This window comes from Zingiber officinale, chromosome 2B, assembly GCF_018446385.1.
Source record: "Zingiber officinale cultivar Zhangliang chromosome 2B, Zo_v1.1, whole genome shotgun sequence".
Taxonomy (NCBI): domain Eukaryota; kingdom Viridiplantae; phylum Streptophyta; class Magnoliopsida; order Zingiberales; family Zingiberaceae; genus Zingiber; species Zingiber officinale.
In genome coordinates, this window is record NC_055989.1 from 20,129,348 (window position 1) to 20,142,728 (window position 13,381).

At 40.5% G+C, this 13,381-nt stretch overlaps 2 protein-coding genes across 2 annotated transcripts; both read left to right on the forward strand.

Moving 5' to 3' along the window:
- The first annotated feature begins 402 nt into the window (after window positions 1-402).
- LOC122045456 (cation-transporting ATPase HMA5-like) lies at window positions 403-7,737 on the forward strand. Its single transcript, XM_042605682.1, has 9 exons — window positions 403-843; window positions 2,398-3,012; window positions 3,155-3,584; window positions 3,780-4,105; window positions 5,565-5,623; window positions 5,710-6,052; window positions 6,151-6,348; window positions 6,439-6,696; window positions 7,088-7,737. Exons 1-9 carry the CDS (start codon window positions 514-516, stop codon window positions 7,562-7,564), a joined length of 3,036 nt encoding a protein of 1,011 aa, XP_042461616.1. The 5' UTR covers window positions 403-513; the 3' UTR covers window positions 7,565-7,737.
- Window positions 7,738-10,215: 2,478 nt separating this feature from the next.
- Window positions 10,216-11,943, forward strand: LOC122045457 (AAA-ATPase At3g28580-like). Its single transcript, XM_042605683.1, has one exon. It carries the CDS (start codon window positions 10,292-10,294, stop codon window positions 11,774-11,776), a length of 1,485 nt encoding a protein of 494 aa, XP_042461617.1. The 5' UTR covers window positions 10,216-10,291; the 3' UTR covers window positions 11,777-11,943.
- Window positions 11,944-13,381: the final 1,438 nt, after the last annotated feature.

Genomic DNA, 13,381 nt, shown 5'->3' on the forward strand with positions numbered 1-13,381 from the left:
AACTTACCGGGTCGGGCGTGCGACCCGGTATCCGTGTGGGGTCGAACGTGGAATCATACCTGTCGGTTAATCTGGTTCCTTCGCGTACACGGCTAACCGCATTGAGAACGTAAAAGATTATATTATTATTGTTGTTATTATTTTCTATAAATTCTTTTAAATTCAACCATCGAAAATTGATTTTTGATTTCTGAAATATTTTGAAAAAAAATAAAAAATAATTATTTTAAAAACGGTTTTTGTTATCGCAGCTAAAAATATCATAATCGTTTTAAACTACCTTGGCGTTCTTTTGGCCGTCAGATCACCTACTCTCACCTAATCGTTTTCATCATTTTAAGGAAGAAACAGGGGTAAATATGTAATTTCGGACTTGTCTGGTAGACAAAAAGCTTTGGGTTGTTACTTGTTACAGCCTTTCTTCGATTTTCTGCCATTTTTTCACCTCTTTTTAATCCTCCCTCCTCCTCCTCCTCCTCCTCCTCTCAAGTCGTCACTCTCTGGAGTTCTTCGATGGCTCCCAGCTCGCGCGACATCCAATTGACGGCGGGCGGCGGCCGCCGGGGCATCTCGTTGAGGGACGAGGACGGCGGCGACTTCGAGGGCGTCCGCCTCCTCGATTCCTACGACGAGGAAGCGGCGGCGGCGGAGCCAGCGGGGACCGGGAGGGGGGATTCGGAGAAGGAAGTGAGGCGGATTCAGGTCAGGGTCGTCGGGATGACGTGCTCGGCCTGCACCAGCGCGGTTGAGGGCGCGATCTCCGCCCTCCCTGGCGTCGTCCGGGCCTCCGTCTCCCTCCTCCAGAACAAGGCCCATGTCGTGTTTGATCCCGCTCGCGTAAAGGTGGGATTTTTGCGCTTGTTTCATTGTGGCGCATTATTTTGGTGTTTCTCCTGTAGACTTCTTTTCTCATTCAGTTTTGATGCTGCCTGGATCGCGAGCTGTGCTGGAAAGTTGTATTTCCTGTGAGGTCTCATTTTTTTTTTTTTTGGGAGAGAAAAGGAAGTTAAGCATACCTATGCATATTTGTGTCGGGGGGTTTGGGTCGAGGAGAATCTGGTTGAAACGGAAAACCTTTTTGTCCTTGTCGTATTTGGATTCCGTGCCAATAGTTTCATCCCAGCTGGAGTAAAACCATTGAGAAGTAGGGTAATCTGCTGAGATCAGGCGAAGGCATCCCTCGATAATCTATATCAATGTCTCCTCCCTCGTTAGGTTATCACATTTTGGGCTATTTGAACTGTGGTCCATGATGTGCCTATATTGAGTGAGCGTCACCCTCCCACCCTACTGACTAGTCATTTTGGGATAGATTGGGCTATGCCTTGATTCAACAAGTATCCTTTTTTTTTTCAAGCTCCTCCCAAGAGTACAATTTTGTAATGCATTTTTACTTGTAGTTAATATTTTATTTCTAACAGAAGACTTTAACAACAATAACAACAACAACCAAATCTTACACTAAGTGAGGTCGGCTATATGGATCCTCCTACGTCATTGGGCTCAATTCCTCGTATATCCTCATTTATATTTAAATGATAGTATTATTGTTGCTAACTAAATGTTCTTTAGTCTCAGTCTTCCTCAATTAATGTGTCTATTTGTCATAACCTCCTATTGTCTAAAGGGGGTATTTATTGGTCACCTAAGTATATATCCATACCATCTTAAATGTATCTTTCGGAGTTTTTCCTCAATAGTTGCAACCCAACTTTCTTTCCAATATTTTCATTTCTTATCTAATCCATCCTCGTATGTTTATATATCCACCTTAACATCCTTATTTTTGCGACGCAACTTCTGCTCATGTGTTCACTTTATAGCTCAACATTCAACTCCATATAAAATAGTAAGTCTAACTGTTGTTTTGTAAAACTTCTGTATAAGTTTTAGAGGTACCTTATAATCACAAAGAATACTTTCAACTATCTTGCTTGTATCTATGTAAAATATTCTATCAATCTCTCTATCCTTTTGTAAAAACGATCTTAAATAAGTGTTCAGTTATGAGTAATTCGTCATTTTCTGTCTTAACAATTGTCTTACTACATCTACTATTACGAAATTTGAATTTCATATATTTTATCTTTACTTAACTAAGCCTGAAACCTTTGACTTTCAAAGTCTCTCGCCAAGATTCGGTATTAGCAGAATATCATTTCCAAACAACATACACCATGCTAACAAGTCCTAGAAGTATTCAATGAGTTCATCCATAACTACTTACCCTAAATGGAATACTTATGAGATAAAAATGACGACATTATGATTCCCTTGCTAACTTGCTTAACATTATTATTAACAAGGGAAGTGTGTTGCATGTACCATTTGTACAATAAGGTGATGCAAGTCATTCTGTGTCTCACAACTGCTAACTTGATACTAGTCCCTATGCAGGATGAAGACATAAGAGATGTGATTGAAGATGTAGGATTTGAAGCCGAACTTCTTCCAGAATTTAATAATAGCCAAACAAGGTCCCAAAAGACCTTGACTGGGCAGTTCAGGATAGGAGGCATGACTTGTTCTGCCTGTGTAAATTCCATTGAAGGTATCTTGACCAAACTTCCTGGGGTGAGAAGAGCTGTTGTTGCTTTGGCAACCTCGTTAGGAGAAATCGAATATGATCCCTCAGTCATTAAAAAGGATGAAATTGTTTCTGCTATTGAGGATGCGGGCTTTGATGCTTCTTTTCTGCAAAGCAGTGAGCAAAATAAAGTTTTGTTGTGCGTTGATGGACTCGCAAGTGAAATAGAAGTACGGGATATACAAGGAATACTAAGGAATCTGAAAGGTGTGTGTCAGTTTGTGGTGAATTTTAGCCTTTCAGAAGTGGAAATCATCTTTGATCCAGAAGCTGTTGGTTTGCGGTCGATTGTTGATTCCATTGAGAAAGGAAGCAATGGTAAGTTAAAGGCACATGCACAAAGCCCTTACACACTAGCTACTTCAAATCATGTAGAAGAATCCTCAAAAATGCTTCGGCTTTTTCTCTCCAGTCTGTTACTCAGTGTGAGTTTGATCTTTAGCATTGTTAACTGAGTTCACTATATTTCTCTAACATGAAGATCTAGGAACTTTTTCATTCTACTTAATTTTTTAACCAAATTGATATTCTTCTAGATCACTAATTATTGGTGATTTTACAATATAGATTCCTGTCTTCTTCATACGGATTGTTTGTCCTCGTATTGGTTTATTCAGTTCTTTCTTGCTCATGCACTGTGGACCTTTTCTATTGCGAGATTTAATCAAATGGGCGCTAGTGAGTATTGTTCAGTTTGTTATTGGTAAAAGATTTTATGTGGCAGCGTATAAAGCACTAAGACATTGGTCTATGAACATGGATGTTCTGGTTGTACTTGGGACTTCTGCATCTTATTTTTATTCAGTTGGTGCACTGTTGTATGGCACATTTACTGGCTTTCATCCTCCAATATATTTTGAGACAAGTGCTATGATTATTACATTTGTTTTGCTTGGGAAATATTTGGAAGTTGTTGCCAAGGGTAAAACATCAGATGCTATCAAGAAGCTGGTTGAACTTGCCCCTGCAACAGCTATGTTGTTGATCAAAGATGAAGGTAAAACTGTTATTTGATATCTGGGAAAGAATTAACTGATAGAGTTTTCAAAATTGTAGTTATGTGTGTCTGTTTCTTTCCATTTGTATGTTTCTTGGCCATCCTGATTAAAAATAAATAAGGTGCTGATGTTTATCCTCCAATATGATTATTCTGTTAATACATAACTGAGTTATGTAGTATTTTGGATTGCAGAAGGGAGATATATAACGGAAAAAGAGATAGATGCACTCTTAATTCAACCTGGTGATATCTTAAAAGTTCTTCCAGGTTCAAAAATCCCTGCTGATGGTATAGTAGTTTGGGGTACAAGCTATGCTGATGAAAGTATGGTCACTGGTGAATCCATACCAATCCCCAAAGAAGTTTCTTCTACTGTTGTTGGAGGTACAATGAACTTACACGGTGTCATTCATATTCAAGCCACAAGAGTAGGATCTAACACAGTTTTGAGTCAGATCATTTCTCTGGTGGAGACTGCCCAGATGTCCAAGGCTCCAATCCAGAAATTTGCAGATTATGTCAGTAACTGCAGCAATCCTTTTTCCTGATTATTTATCCTTTCAGCAACTATTTATTCTATTTTTATTTCATTTTGTCATGAACATCATTATTATACTGCAGTGATGATTTTGTCTTTGCTGGACATCTTTTGCTTTATTTTAATTTTATCTAATATGCCATTGATATTCTTTAATCGATGGTTTCACTGGATATCTTTCACAATATCCTTTTTTGTTTTTATTTCATAATACACAATTTCATTTTGTGGTTTCAAATTTTAAAATTATTTGTTAGTATCCCAATGATATTTCTGTTTTTTTTCTTGCAGATGAGAGAGCTGAACACCACAATCCACTGTTCCTGTTGTGTGAAAAAAAAATCTGAAATGAATCATAAATTCCATTGTATTTCTGTAATTTTTTGATCGTGTTCAACTAGTCATCCAAGAGGAAAAGCAAGGTTTTTTTTGTAGATTATAAGGGTCTCCTTGGTTGACAGCTAATTGGCAGTTGCAAATATCAATTACAATAAATACCCATAATCAATTGTGGGGATTTGGTTATTCCAACCTTCTGCAAATTGCAAACCCATCTCTAGTAAGTCTTAAAAGCTGGAAACTCATAGCAGTGTTGGAAGTGACATTTCCTCTAGATTGTCGTTTGCGGCATTAGTTAATTAGGCAGGCAACCAAATGCCCTCTAAATGTCTAGCAGGAAAGAGGGTTATTCATAACAAGAAGGAACCAAGTCATATATATGGTCATAGGCTTGATATTATGATTGTATTCATGCAAGCATTAGCATAACGATACAGAAGCGGAAGCTCTTTATTACAATTTCTTCCCTGAAGAGTTGATATGGAGACCGCATTTCAAAAGCATAATTTGTTTGAAGCATCCATCATGGCTAACAGAATTTTCCGCAATTAACAAATGTTAGAGGGTGCTAGTACGAGAGATTTATCAGACCAATAGTCAGTTTGACCTTTATTTATACCAAGGGTAGCTTGCTTACTTTTAGAATTGATGTGCTAATGTTTTTTAAAAGTCTAAAGATAACAAATTAATAACACTGATTCTTCAGAATTTTCACTGTTATGTTTAATGAATTAGTGAATTAGATGACCAAGCATTCTCTGCTGTATATTTTCCATAAAAATTCCTTGCAAAACACAGAATTTGCAAGAACTTTGCAGATGAGTCTGCCTGTGCTACCATTGTTTCTTCTATCAGTAATTTAGTGAACACGCATGGGGTTTCATACGTTATATTTCCAAGTATCATACATGTATTTGAGTGAAAAAAATGATTAACTTGCAGTCTGCCTTGCCTTCGTACAATCTATTCACTGTGGATTAGCACTCCAACTTTTCCAGTATCCACATGACTTCTTCTAACTGATATTTTCTTGACTGGTGATATATAAAAAAAAACACCCAGTTTCTGTTTTTCTTACAAGCTATTTGTACATGTTGCAGGTTGCCAGCATCTTTGTTCCCATTGTTATCTCCATCTCCTTGTTGACATTCTTGGGATGGTAAAAGTTCACACTCATCCTTCAGATTTCAGATATACTTTTTGAAACCTGAATTGGGTGCTTATTATTCTGTTTATCCTCTTTAGGTTTTTCTGTGGATTATTGGGAGCTTATCCTGATTCATGGATCAAGGAAAGTAGCAATTGTTTTGTTTTCTCACTGATGTTCTCAATATCTGTGGTGGTTATTGCTTGCCCTTGTGCCCTTGGTCTAGCAACTCCAACAGCAGTCATGGTAGCTACTGGTGTTGGTGCTTCTCATGGAATCCTAATCAAAGGAGGTGATGCTTTGGAGAGAGCTCAGAACATCAGCTATGTTATCTTCGATAAAACAGGAACTCTCACCCAAGGAAAAGCTGCTGTTACCACTGTAAAAGTTTTTGCAGAAATGGAACTTGGAGACTTTCTCACTTTAGTTGCATCTGCAGAGGTGAGTCAAGGAATTAGTGTCTTCATGACAAAATTTATTCCATCAGCAGCTCCAATATTAACACAAACCACCATTTTTGCTCTATTGTTCTAGTTCAGGCTAGCAGTGAACACCCTCTTTCTAAGGCAATCCTAGATTATGCCTATCATTATCACTTCTTCGATAAGCTCCCTACAAGTGATGCCGCAAAGCAGAGTAGAGATCAAATCTTGTCAGAATGGCTTCTGGAAGCCATCGACTTCTCTGCTCTTCCTGGGAGAGGTGTGCAGTGCTTGATCAATGGAAAAAGAGTCCTGGTGAGTTTATCAGTCAGTTTTTATCCCTCCCACTCTATGTGAGTGTGTATTCCTTGTTTGAATTTTTGGTTGCTTCGATATCATGGATAGGTTGGCAATCGAGCTTTGTTAGCTGAAAATGGGGTCACTGTTCCTACAGAAGCTGAAAATTTCTTGGTTGACTTGGAATTGAATGCTAAAACAGGTGTTCTTGTGGCATATGATGATAGTTTCATTGGAGCCCTTGGGATTGCAGATCCCCTAAAACGAGAAGCAATGGTTGTTGTACGAGGCTTACAGAAGATGGGTATCTGTCCAGTCATGGTGACTGGCGATAATTCAAGGACTGCACATGCAGTTGCAAAGGAGGTTTGCTTCTTGGCTTTGTTAATTAACTGGATTAATAGGAGGTTTTACTCTCTAAACATGCTGCATTTTTTACTTCTAGAACCAGTTTGAGTTCATACTTAACATTTGTAAATTAGAGCACTTTAACATAATTTCATTTCCCCCTTCGATTTTAGCAAGCAATGAACTGATTGAGAATTCTGACTTATTTTTGAAAATCCACGCCTCGAGAGATAAGTGTTTATATCATCAGCATTACATTTTCTATATGATTTTTTTTTTGGAACTTGAGATCTGGTGCTTTTCTCTGTTCTTGTTTTTGCATACTTAACTTTTCTTAATGAGGTTCAAAATTTGCCAACTTCTTTCCAAAGATGTGCGCTAACCACACCGAAAATATTTCTTCTCTCAGGTTGGAATTGAAGATGTCAGAGCTGAAGTAATGCCAGCGGGAAAAGCAGATGTGATACGCTCGCTTCAAAAAGATGGAAGCATAGTCGCAATGGTTGGTGATGGCATAAACGACTCCCCTGCTCTTGCAGCTGCCGATGTCGGAATGGCCATAGGTGCTGGAACAGACATTGCTATCGAAGCTGCAGACTACGTCTTAGTGAGAAATAACCTTGAGGATGTGATCACTGCCATCGACCTCTCAAGGAAGACCTTTGCTCGGATCCGGTGGAACTACTTCTTCGCAATGGCATACAACGTCATTGCGATTCCTATTGCAGCTGGCCTCCTTTTCCCCCTCATGGGACTTCGAATGCCGCCATGGTTGGCAGGCGCTTGCATGGCTTTCTCGTCTGTAAGTGTCGTCTGCTCGTCTTTGCTTCTTAGAAGGTATAGTAAACCTAGGCTCACCACAATATTGCAAATAACAGTAGAGTGACTGTGTGAATCTCTTGTTGTGCTTTTTACTACAAGAATTTTCTTGCTGTACGAGTGCCGTCAAGATCTTTGAAAAGATCAAATAGAGGACCAGCCATGCCATTAGCCATGGATGGTCTGCTTGTTCATAGAATTCAACTCTAAATTGATATATGATATTGCCTTGTTTTCCCACCGGTGGAGATTCCTTTAGAAAACGCACTCTAAATCCCTAATTTATCATTGGAGAGTTTAATGTGTCATATGTTTGTATGTCCAGGTGGATACAACTTATGTAACCGTTGATTAACCGTTTGGACACGTGTCGATTTCTCATTAGCTAAACTAGATCACGCGGGTCTTTCCAAAATGCACACGGCACCTTTGGGATTAGCAGGTAGTTTTATCTATATCATTTATGCTTCTCCTAACTCATCGAATTAATCAAAATGATTAATATTTTTAAAAAATAAATAATTTTAAAATTTTAGTCGGTTATTTTATAATCTAAATTTCACCTGCTATCGAGTACAGCTATTTTAAAAGTACTTATAATTGGTAATTACTTGAACTCCAAGGATGCAAATATGTTGACAAGGATACGAACGTCAGTCATTTCATCGACGTCTCATAAATATTTTTATGATTTATCCAGTATGGATTCGTTTTTGGAGGAGATGCTAAAATGGACTTTACTTCTCCATTAATATACAATTTATATCTCGTCACGCCCGAATTACTTGAACTCCAAGTATGCAAATATGTTGACCAATGATACCAACGTCATTGCATTGACGTCATCTTTCCCCGGTGTCGGGTCCCGCGCAGCATTTAACAATCATACGAATCCTGTCCGATACTGAATTCGTATGTCACCGTGGGATCCAGCTAACCCTGCTGAGGCTAGCGATGTGGTCGTTTCTTCTTCCTTACGCACACCAGAAGTCAATAGTCAATGATCTTATAATTTCTTTTTCTTCGGGAACCTACACTAATCAAACCAGTTTTAAAAAATGGCATTTTCCTGAAACATATAATAACCCATATAGTTTTTATATTGTTCAAATAAATTGACTGATGGAGATAAAAAAACTTTAAATTATTTTTAAAAAAATTAATATATTTTTAAAATTTTCCTTAATATATTTATGATTCGGATCTAAATTTAATAATATAAATTGAGAGCACATCTCTACATTTTCACTCTACTAATTTATTGTTCTTAATTTACGCTATTATATTCAAATCCGAGTACATAGATGTATTAATGAGATTTTTACGAGTACATTGATTTTGATTTGAAGTGACTTACATCATTTAAAAATTTAATATTTTTTATTAATTAGGGGAGTTTTAGAAATCTATTGCCAGTGTTTTAATGAGTATCATTGTCCTACACCTTAAAGAAACAAATATATTGATTCTGTCCGAGCGCTGAGTCGATGGATACTGGGGACGTGACTCTCTCCGCTGCTGATCCGACTGGTGGTGAAGATCTCCGGTGAACCTGCAAAGAAGCCGAGCCGGGAGGGGTTTCGCGACGACGGTCCTCCGACGCTCAAGTCAGGCAACGAGAAATGAGAGAGGCAGCGTAACTGTGACTACAGTGAATATTGTGCATACCTTCGTCGACGTCTGGGGGTCCTTATATAGGACCCCGGGGATGCACGGGCACGCTTCTCGATGCGTGCACGCTTCCCCAAACATACCTTAACGAGCCCATGTTAGAAAAGTACCCCTGACATTATTCCGTAATTGTCCGAGCATATCCCGGATGTGACGGTGGAAGCTTCCACCGTATGATCCTGTGTACGGCTCGGCCGCCAACTCTGCTACCTGTCGGTGGCAGATGTCTCGAGGATGATGTTATCCCTTATTTCCTTTGTCCTCTTGTGCCTCCTGTCTATTTCAGGGGCGAGCGGTTCGGCCGCTCGGCAGGCATATCACTTCTGCCCCGGTTGTATGTTCGGATGAGACTGCTCCTGCCTGTCTTTGTTGCATGGTGCCCCGGCCGAACGGACAGTCCGCTCGGCCCTGAAATCTTCTTACCTTGAACATCGGAAACCCGACCTCTAGTCGGGTTGCCTTTCATTCGGCTCGGGGGATTCCCGGCCGGTCGACCCTCTCAGTCTGGTCGGTCGGGTATCAGGGTTGAATCTTTTGATTTTTGACCTCCACGTGTCGTTGACTTTCCGCCAACGAGGATCCCCCGTCCTTATCACCGGATCATATATATATATATATATATATATATATATATATATTAAGGAGGTTTTTAATATTATATTAGTAGTTTTGATATGAAGTGATTTAGTTTCTAAATTCATAAGTCATTTTTGGACAAAACTTATTTTATGCACCTAAAGAGAAAGAGGGATGCATGAATACATTAAAAAGATTTTTAAAAGTATATTAATTTTGATATAAAGTGATTCAGAGTTCTAAATCAATAAGTCAGTTTTAGATAAAATTGGTTGAGGACAGATAGAAAAAGGGATATTTTGGAAATGTAATAAGTCATTTGTATATTATGAAAATTGTATAGGTGATTTGAGTAATATTGAAACTAACTCGCTTGCGTTGTTTAGTAAAATAAAAAAAATGAGAGAGACGGAACCCTTTTGAAACTCGAGTAATGAAATTAAAGGAGTTAATTTTTATTGCGATCTTCTTTCTCTAGATCTCGCTATAAAATACATATATATAAATGGTGAAGAGAGTTCAATACTATCGATCCAAGGAGTGAAGGATGGCTCCGGGCGGTATCGACGAGAAGTGGGCGGCGGCGTTGTGGTCGCTCGCGGCCAGCGCTATGTTCCTTTGGCCCGTCGTTTACCGTTACTTCCCCGGCATCCAGCTCTTCGAGTACTCCCTCTCTAAATACTCCCGCCGCCTCGTCTTCCTCGTCTTCCCCTACATCCACATCACCTTTCCCGAGTTCTCCGGCGAGCGCATGAAGCGAAGCGACGCCTACGCCGCCATAGAGTCTTACCTCGCCGCATCCTGCACTCAGTCCGCCACCAAGCTCAAGGCCGAGCTCGGGAAGGACTCCTCCTCCCTCACCCTCAGCATGGACGAGTACGAGGAGGTCACCGACGACTTCCGCGGCGTTCGGATCTGGTGGACCTCTGTCTCCCGCTCGCCTCCTCAGAACTCCTTTTCCTTCTACCCGCAGCCGGACTCCCGCCGCTACTTCCGCCTCGTCTTCCACCGCCGCCACCGCGACCTCGTAGTGGGATCCTACCTCGACCACGTCCTCGCCGCCGGGCGCGAGGCCGCCTTCCGCAACCGCCGCCGCAAGCTCTACACCAACAACCCCACCAACAATTCGTTTGGCTACAAGAAGTCTGTCTGGAGCCACGTCACGTTCACCCATCCCTCGACGTTCGCGACCCTGGCGATGGACCCCGACAAGAAGAGGGAGATCGTGGCAGACCTGGAGGCGTTCCGAAGCGGGAAGGACTTCTACGCCAAGATCGGCAAGCCATGGAAACGCGGCTACCTCCTCCACGGCCCGCCGGGAACCGGCAAGTCCACCATGATCGCCGCCATCGCCAACTACCTCGACTACGACGTCTACGATCTCGAGCTCACCTCCGTCAAGGACAACACCGAGCTCCGGAAGCTGTTTATCGAGACAACCGGCAAGTCCATCATCGTGATCGAAGACATCGACTGCTCGCTCGACCTCACCGGCGAGCGGAAAAAGAAGAAGAAGAAGGACGACAAGGAGGAGGACGGCAAGGAAGGTGACAGAAAGCCTCCGGTGAAGCCGCATGGGGATGATGAGAAACAGAGCAAGGTGACCCTCTCGGGGCTTCTTAACTTCATCGACGGATTATGGTCGGCGTGCGGCGGCGAGCGGCTGATCATATTCACGACCAACCACGTGGAGAAGCTAGATCCGGCGCTGATACGGCGCGGGAGGATGGACAAGCACATCGAGATGTCGTATTGCTGCTTCGAGGCATTTAAGGTGTTGGCGGCCAACTACCTCGGGATTGTCGATGGCGACCACCGGTTGTTGGAGGACGTGAGGGTGCTGCTAGATGAGGTGAAGATGACGCCGGCCGACGTGGCGGAGAATCTGATGCCCAAGTCGGGGGACGACGCGGAATCGTGCCTCCGGAGGCTGATCCAAGAGCTGGAGGAGGCCCGGGAAAAAGCGACAGTGAGGGTGGAGGAGGGAAATAGCACCGACGGGACGGCGGAGAGCGAGGTGGTAAGTAATTAATAGTGGTTACTGGTAAAAAAGAAAAGAAAAAAAGGGGCTATGTAATTGATGAATGAAATAGTCCTTGTTCATGTATTTGATAGTAGTAGAGTCTGTGGAGTCCAAGTGACATGATTGGGTTGGGTTATGTAATTGATGAATGAAATATTAAAAATTATTGTGATTCATATGACTTTTCTTGACATTTTAATTTTTTTTATTATTTTATTGAAGAATAATATCAGACCGTCGGGTTTAATGTATTTTAGTTGGTTTACAATGACAATTGTTATAAATTTTGAAATATCAAAATCGAGACTCGATTTAGATCTTTGGGATATTGTAGAGAGACTTTGATGATGAGGATGCTGATAAAAGTCGATTAACGAAGAATAGGAAGAAAGATGCAATAGTACTGTTCATCTTTTAATAAAAAGTACATGAGATGATTTTTCAAGAATTGCAACTTCCTTAACTTTAAAAGAGGCTTGGAAAATACTGTATAAAAAAAATTCCAAGGCTCCTTCAGAGTGATAGCAATGAAATTTTAGACTCTCAAAAGTGAGTATAAGGTTTTACTCATAAAGGGCAATGAAGATTTGCAAGATTTTTTATTTAGAGTAATTTTGACTGTTAGGCAAATGAGATCTTATATATAGAGAAAACATCACCGATGCAATTATTATTTCTAAAGTTTTGTGAAGTTTGACTCCTAAATATGATTACATAGTAACTACGATTGAGGAATCTAAAGATCTCTCGATTTTTTCCGTTGATGTACTAATGAGTTCTTTGCAAGCTCATGAGGTAAGGCGAAATAGAACCATTGAGAGGAATGAAGAAAAGATATTTTGAGCTTCTCAAGTGAAGGAGGAAATAGAGAGAGAAAAAAAGGAAGACTTCATTAGTAGAGGTTGTGGAAGAGGAGGTTTTTATGGTAGAGCACATGGTTGAGGTAGAGGAAAAGGTCACTCTGATGGACAAGAGAGGCAATCATTTAGGATAAAAAATGGAACAAAAATTCTGTTCAGTGTTATGGTTGCAAAAGATTTGGGCATGTAAAGGTCATTTGTAAAAATGACTCACAAACAAATTATGCGAAAGAAGAAAATGAGAAAAGTAAGTTATCTATATTAGAACCCCAAGTAGTTTGAACCATAACTGTTTAAATATGTTGTCAAATTAGTCTAAGTTAGGTCTTGCTTGTGTTACTAACTTGTGTGTCTAAGTATGTAGGAACTTAGGAGAATACACAGGTACTCGATGCTCTAAGGAGCATCGGACATGACGAACCTTGACAAAAGATACAGCGAGCGAGAAGGATGATACAGGAAGGGAACCGATGGACTCAGTACATCAAAGGGACAAGGAACTATGGAAGAATAGTCTGGCATCCAAGGGACAAGAAGTTCGGAAGAAACAGGCGCAAGGCGGAGTTGACTAAATCGAGAGTTTCAATATATCAAAAAAGTCTTTCCGATCTACCGAACTAGCATATTGGTTGACCGGGTGCCACATCAACAAAGGAAAATGACCATTGAGTGGAATTTTATGTGTGTACATGATTGTATTTATTAAATACAACAGGAGCTGTATTAGTTTTAGGATTTTACATTTTGTTCGATC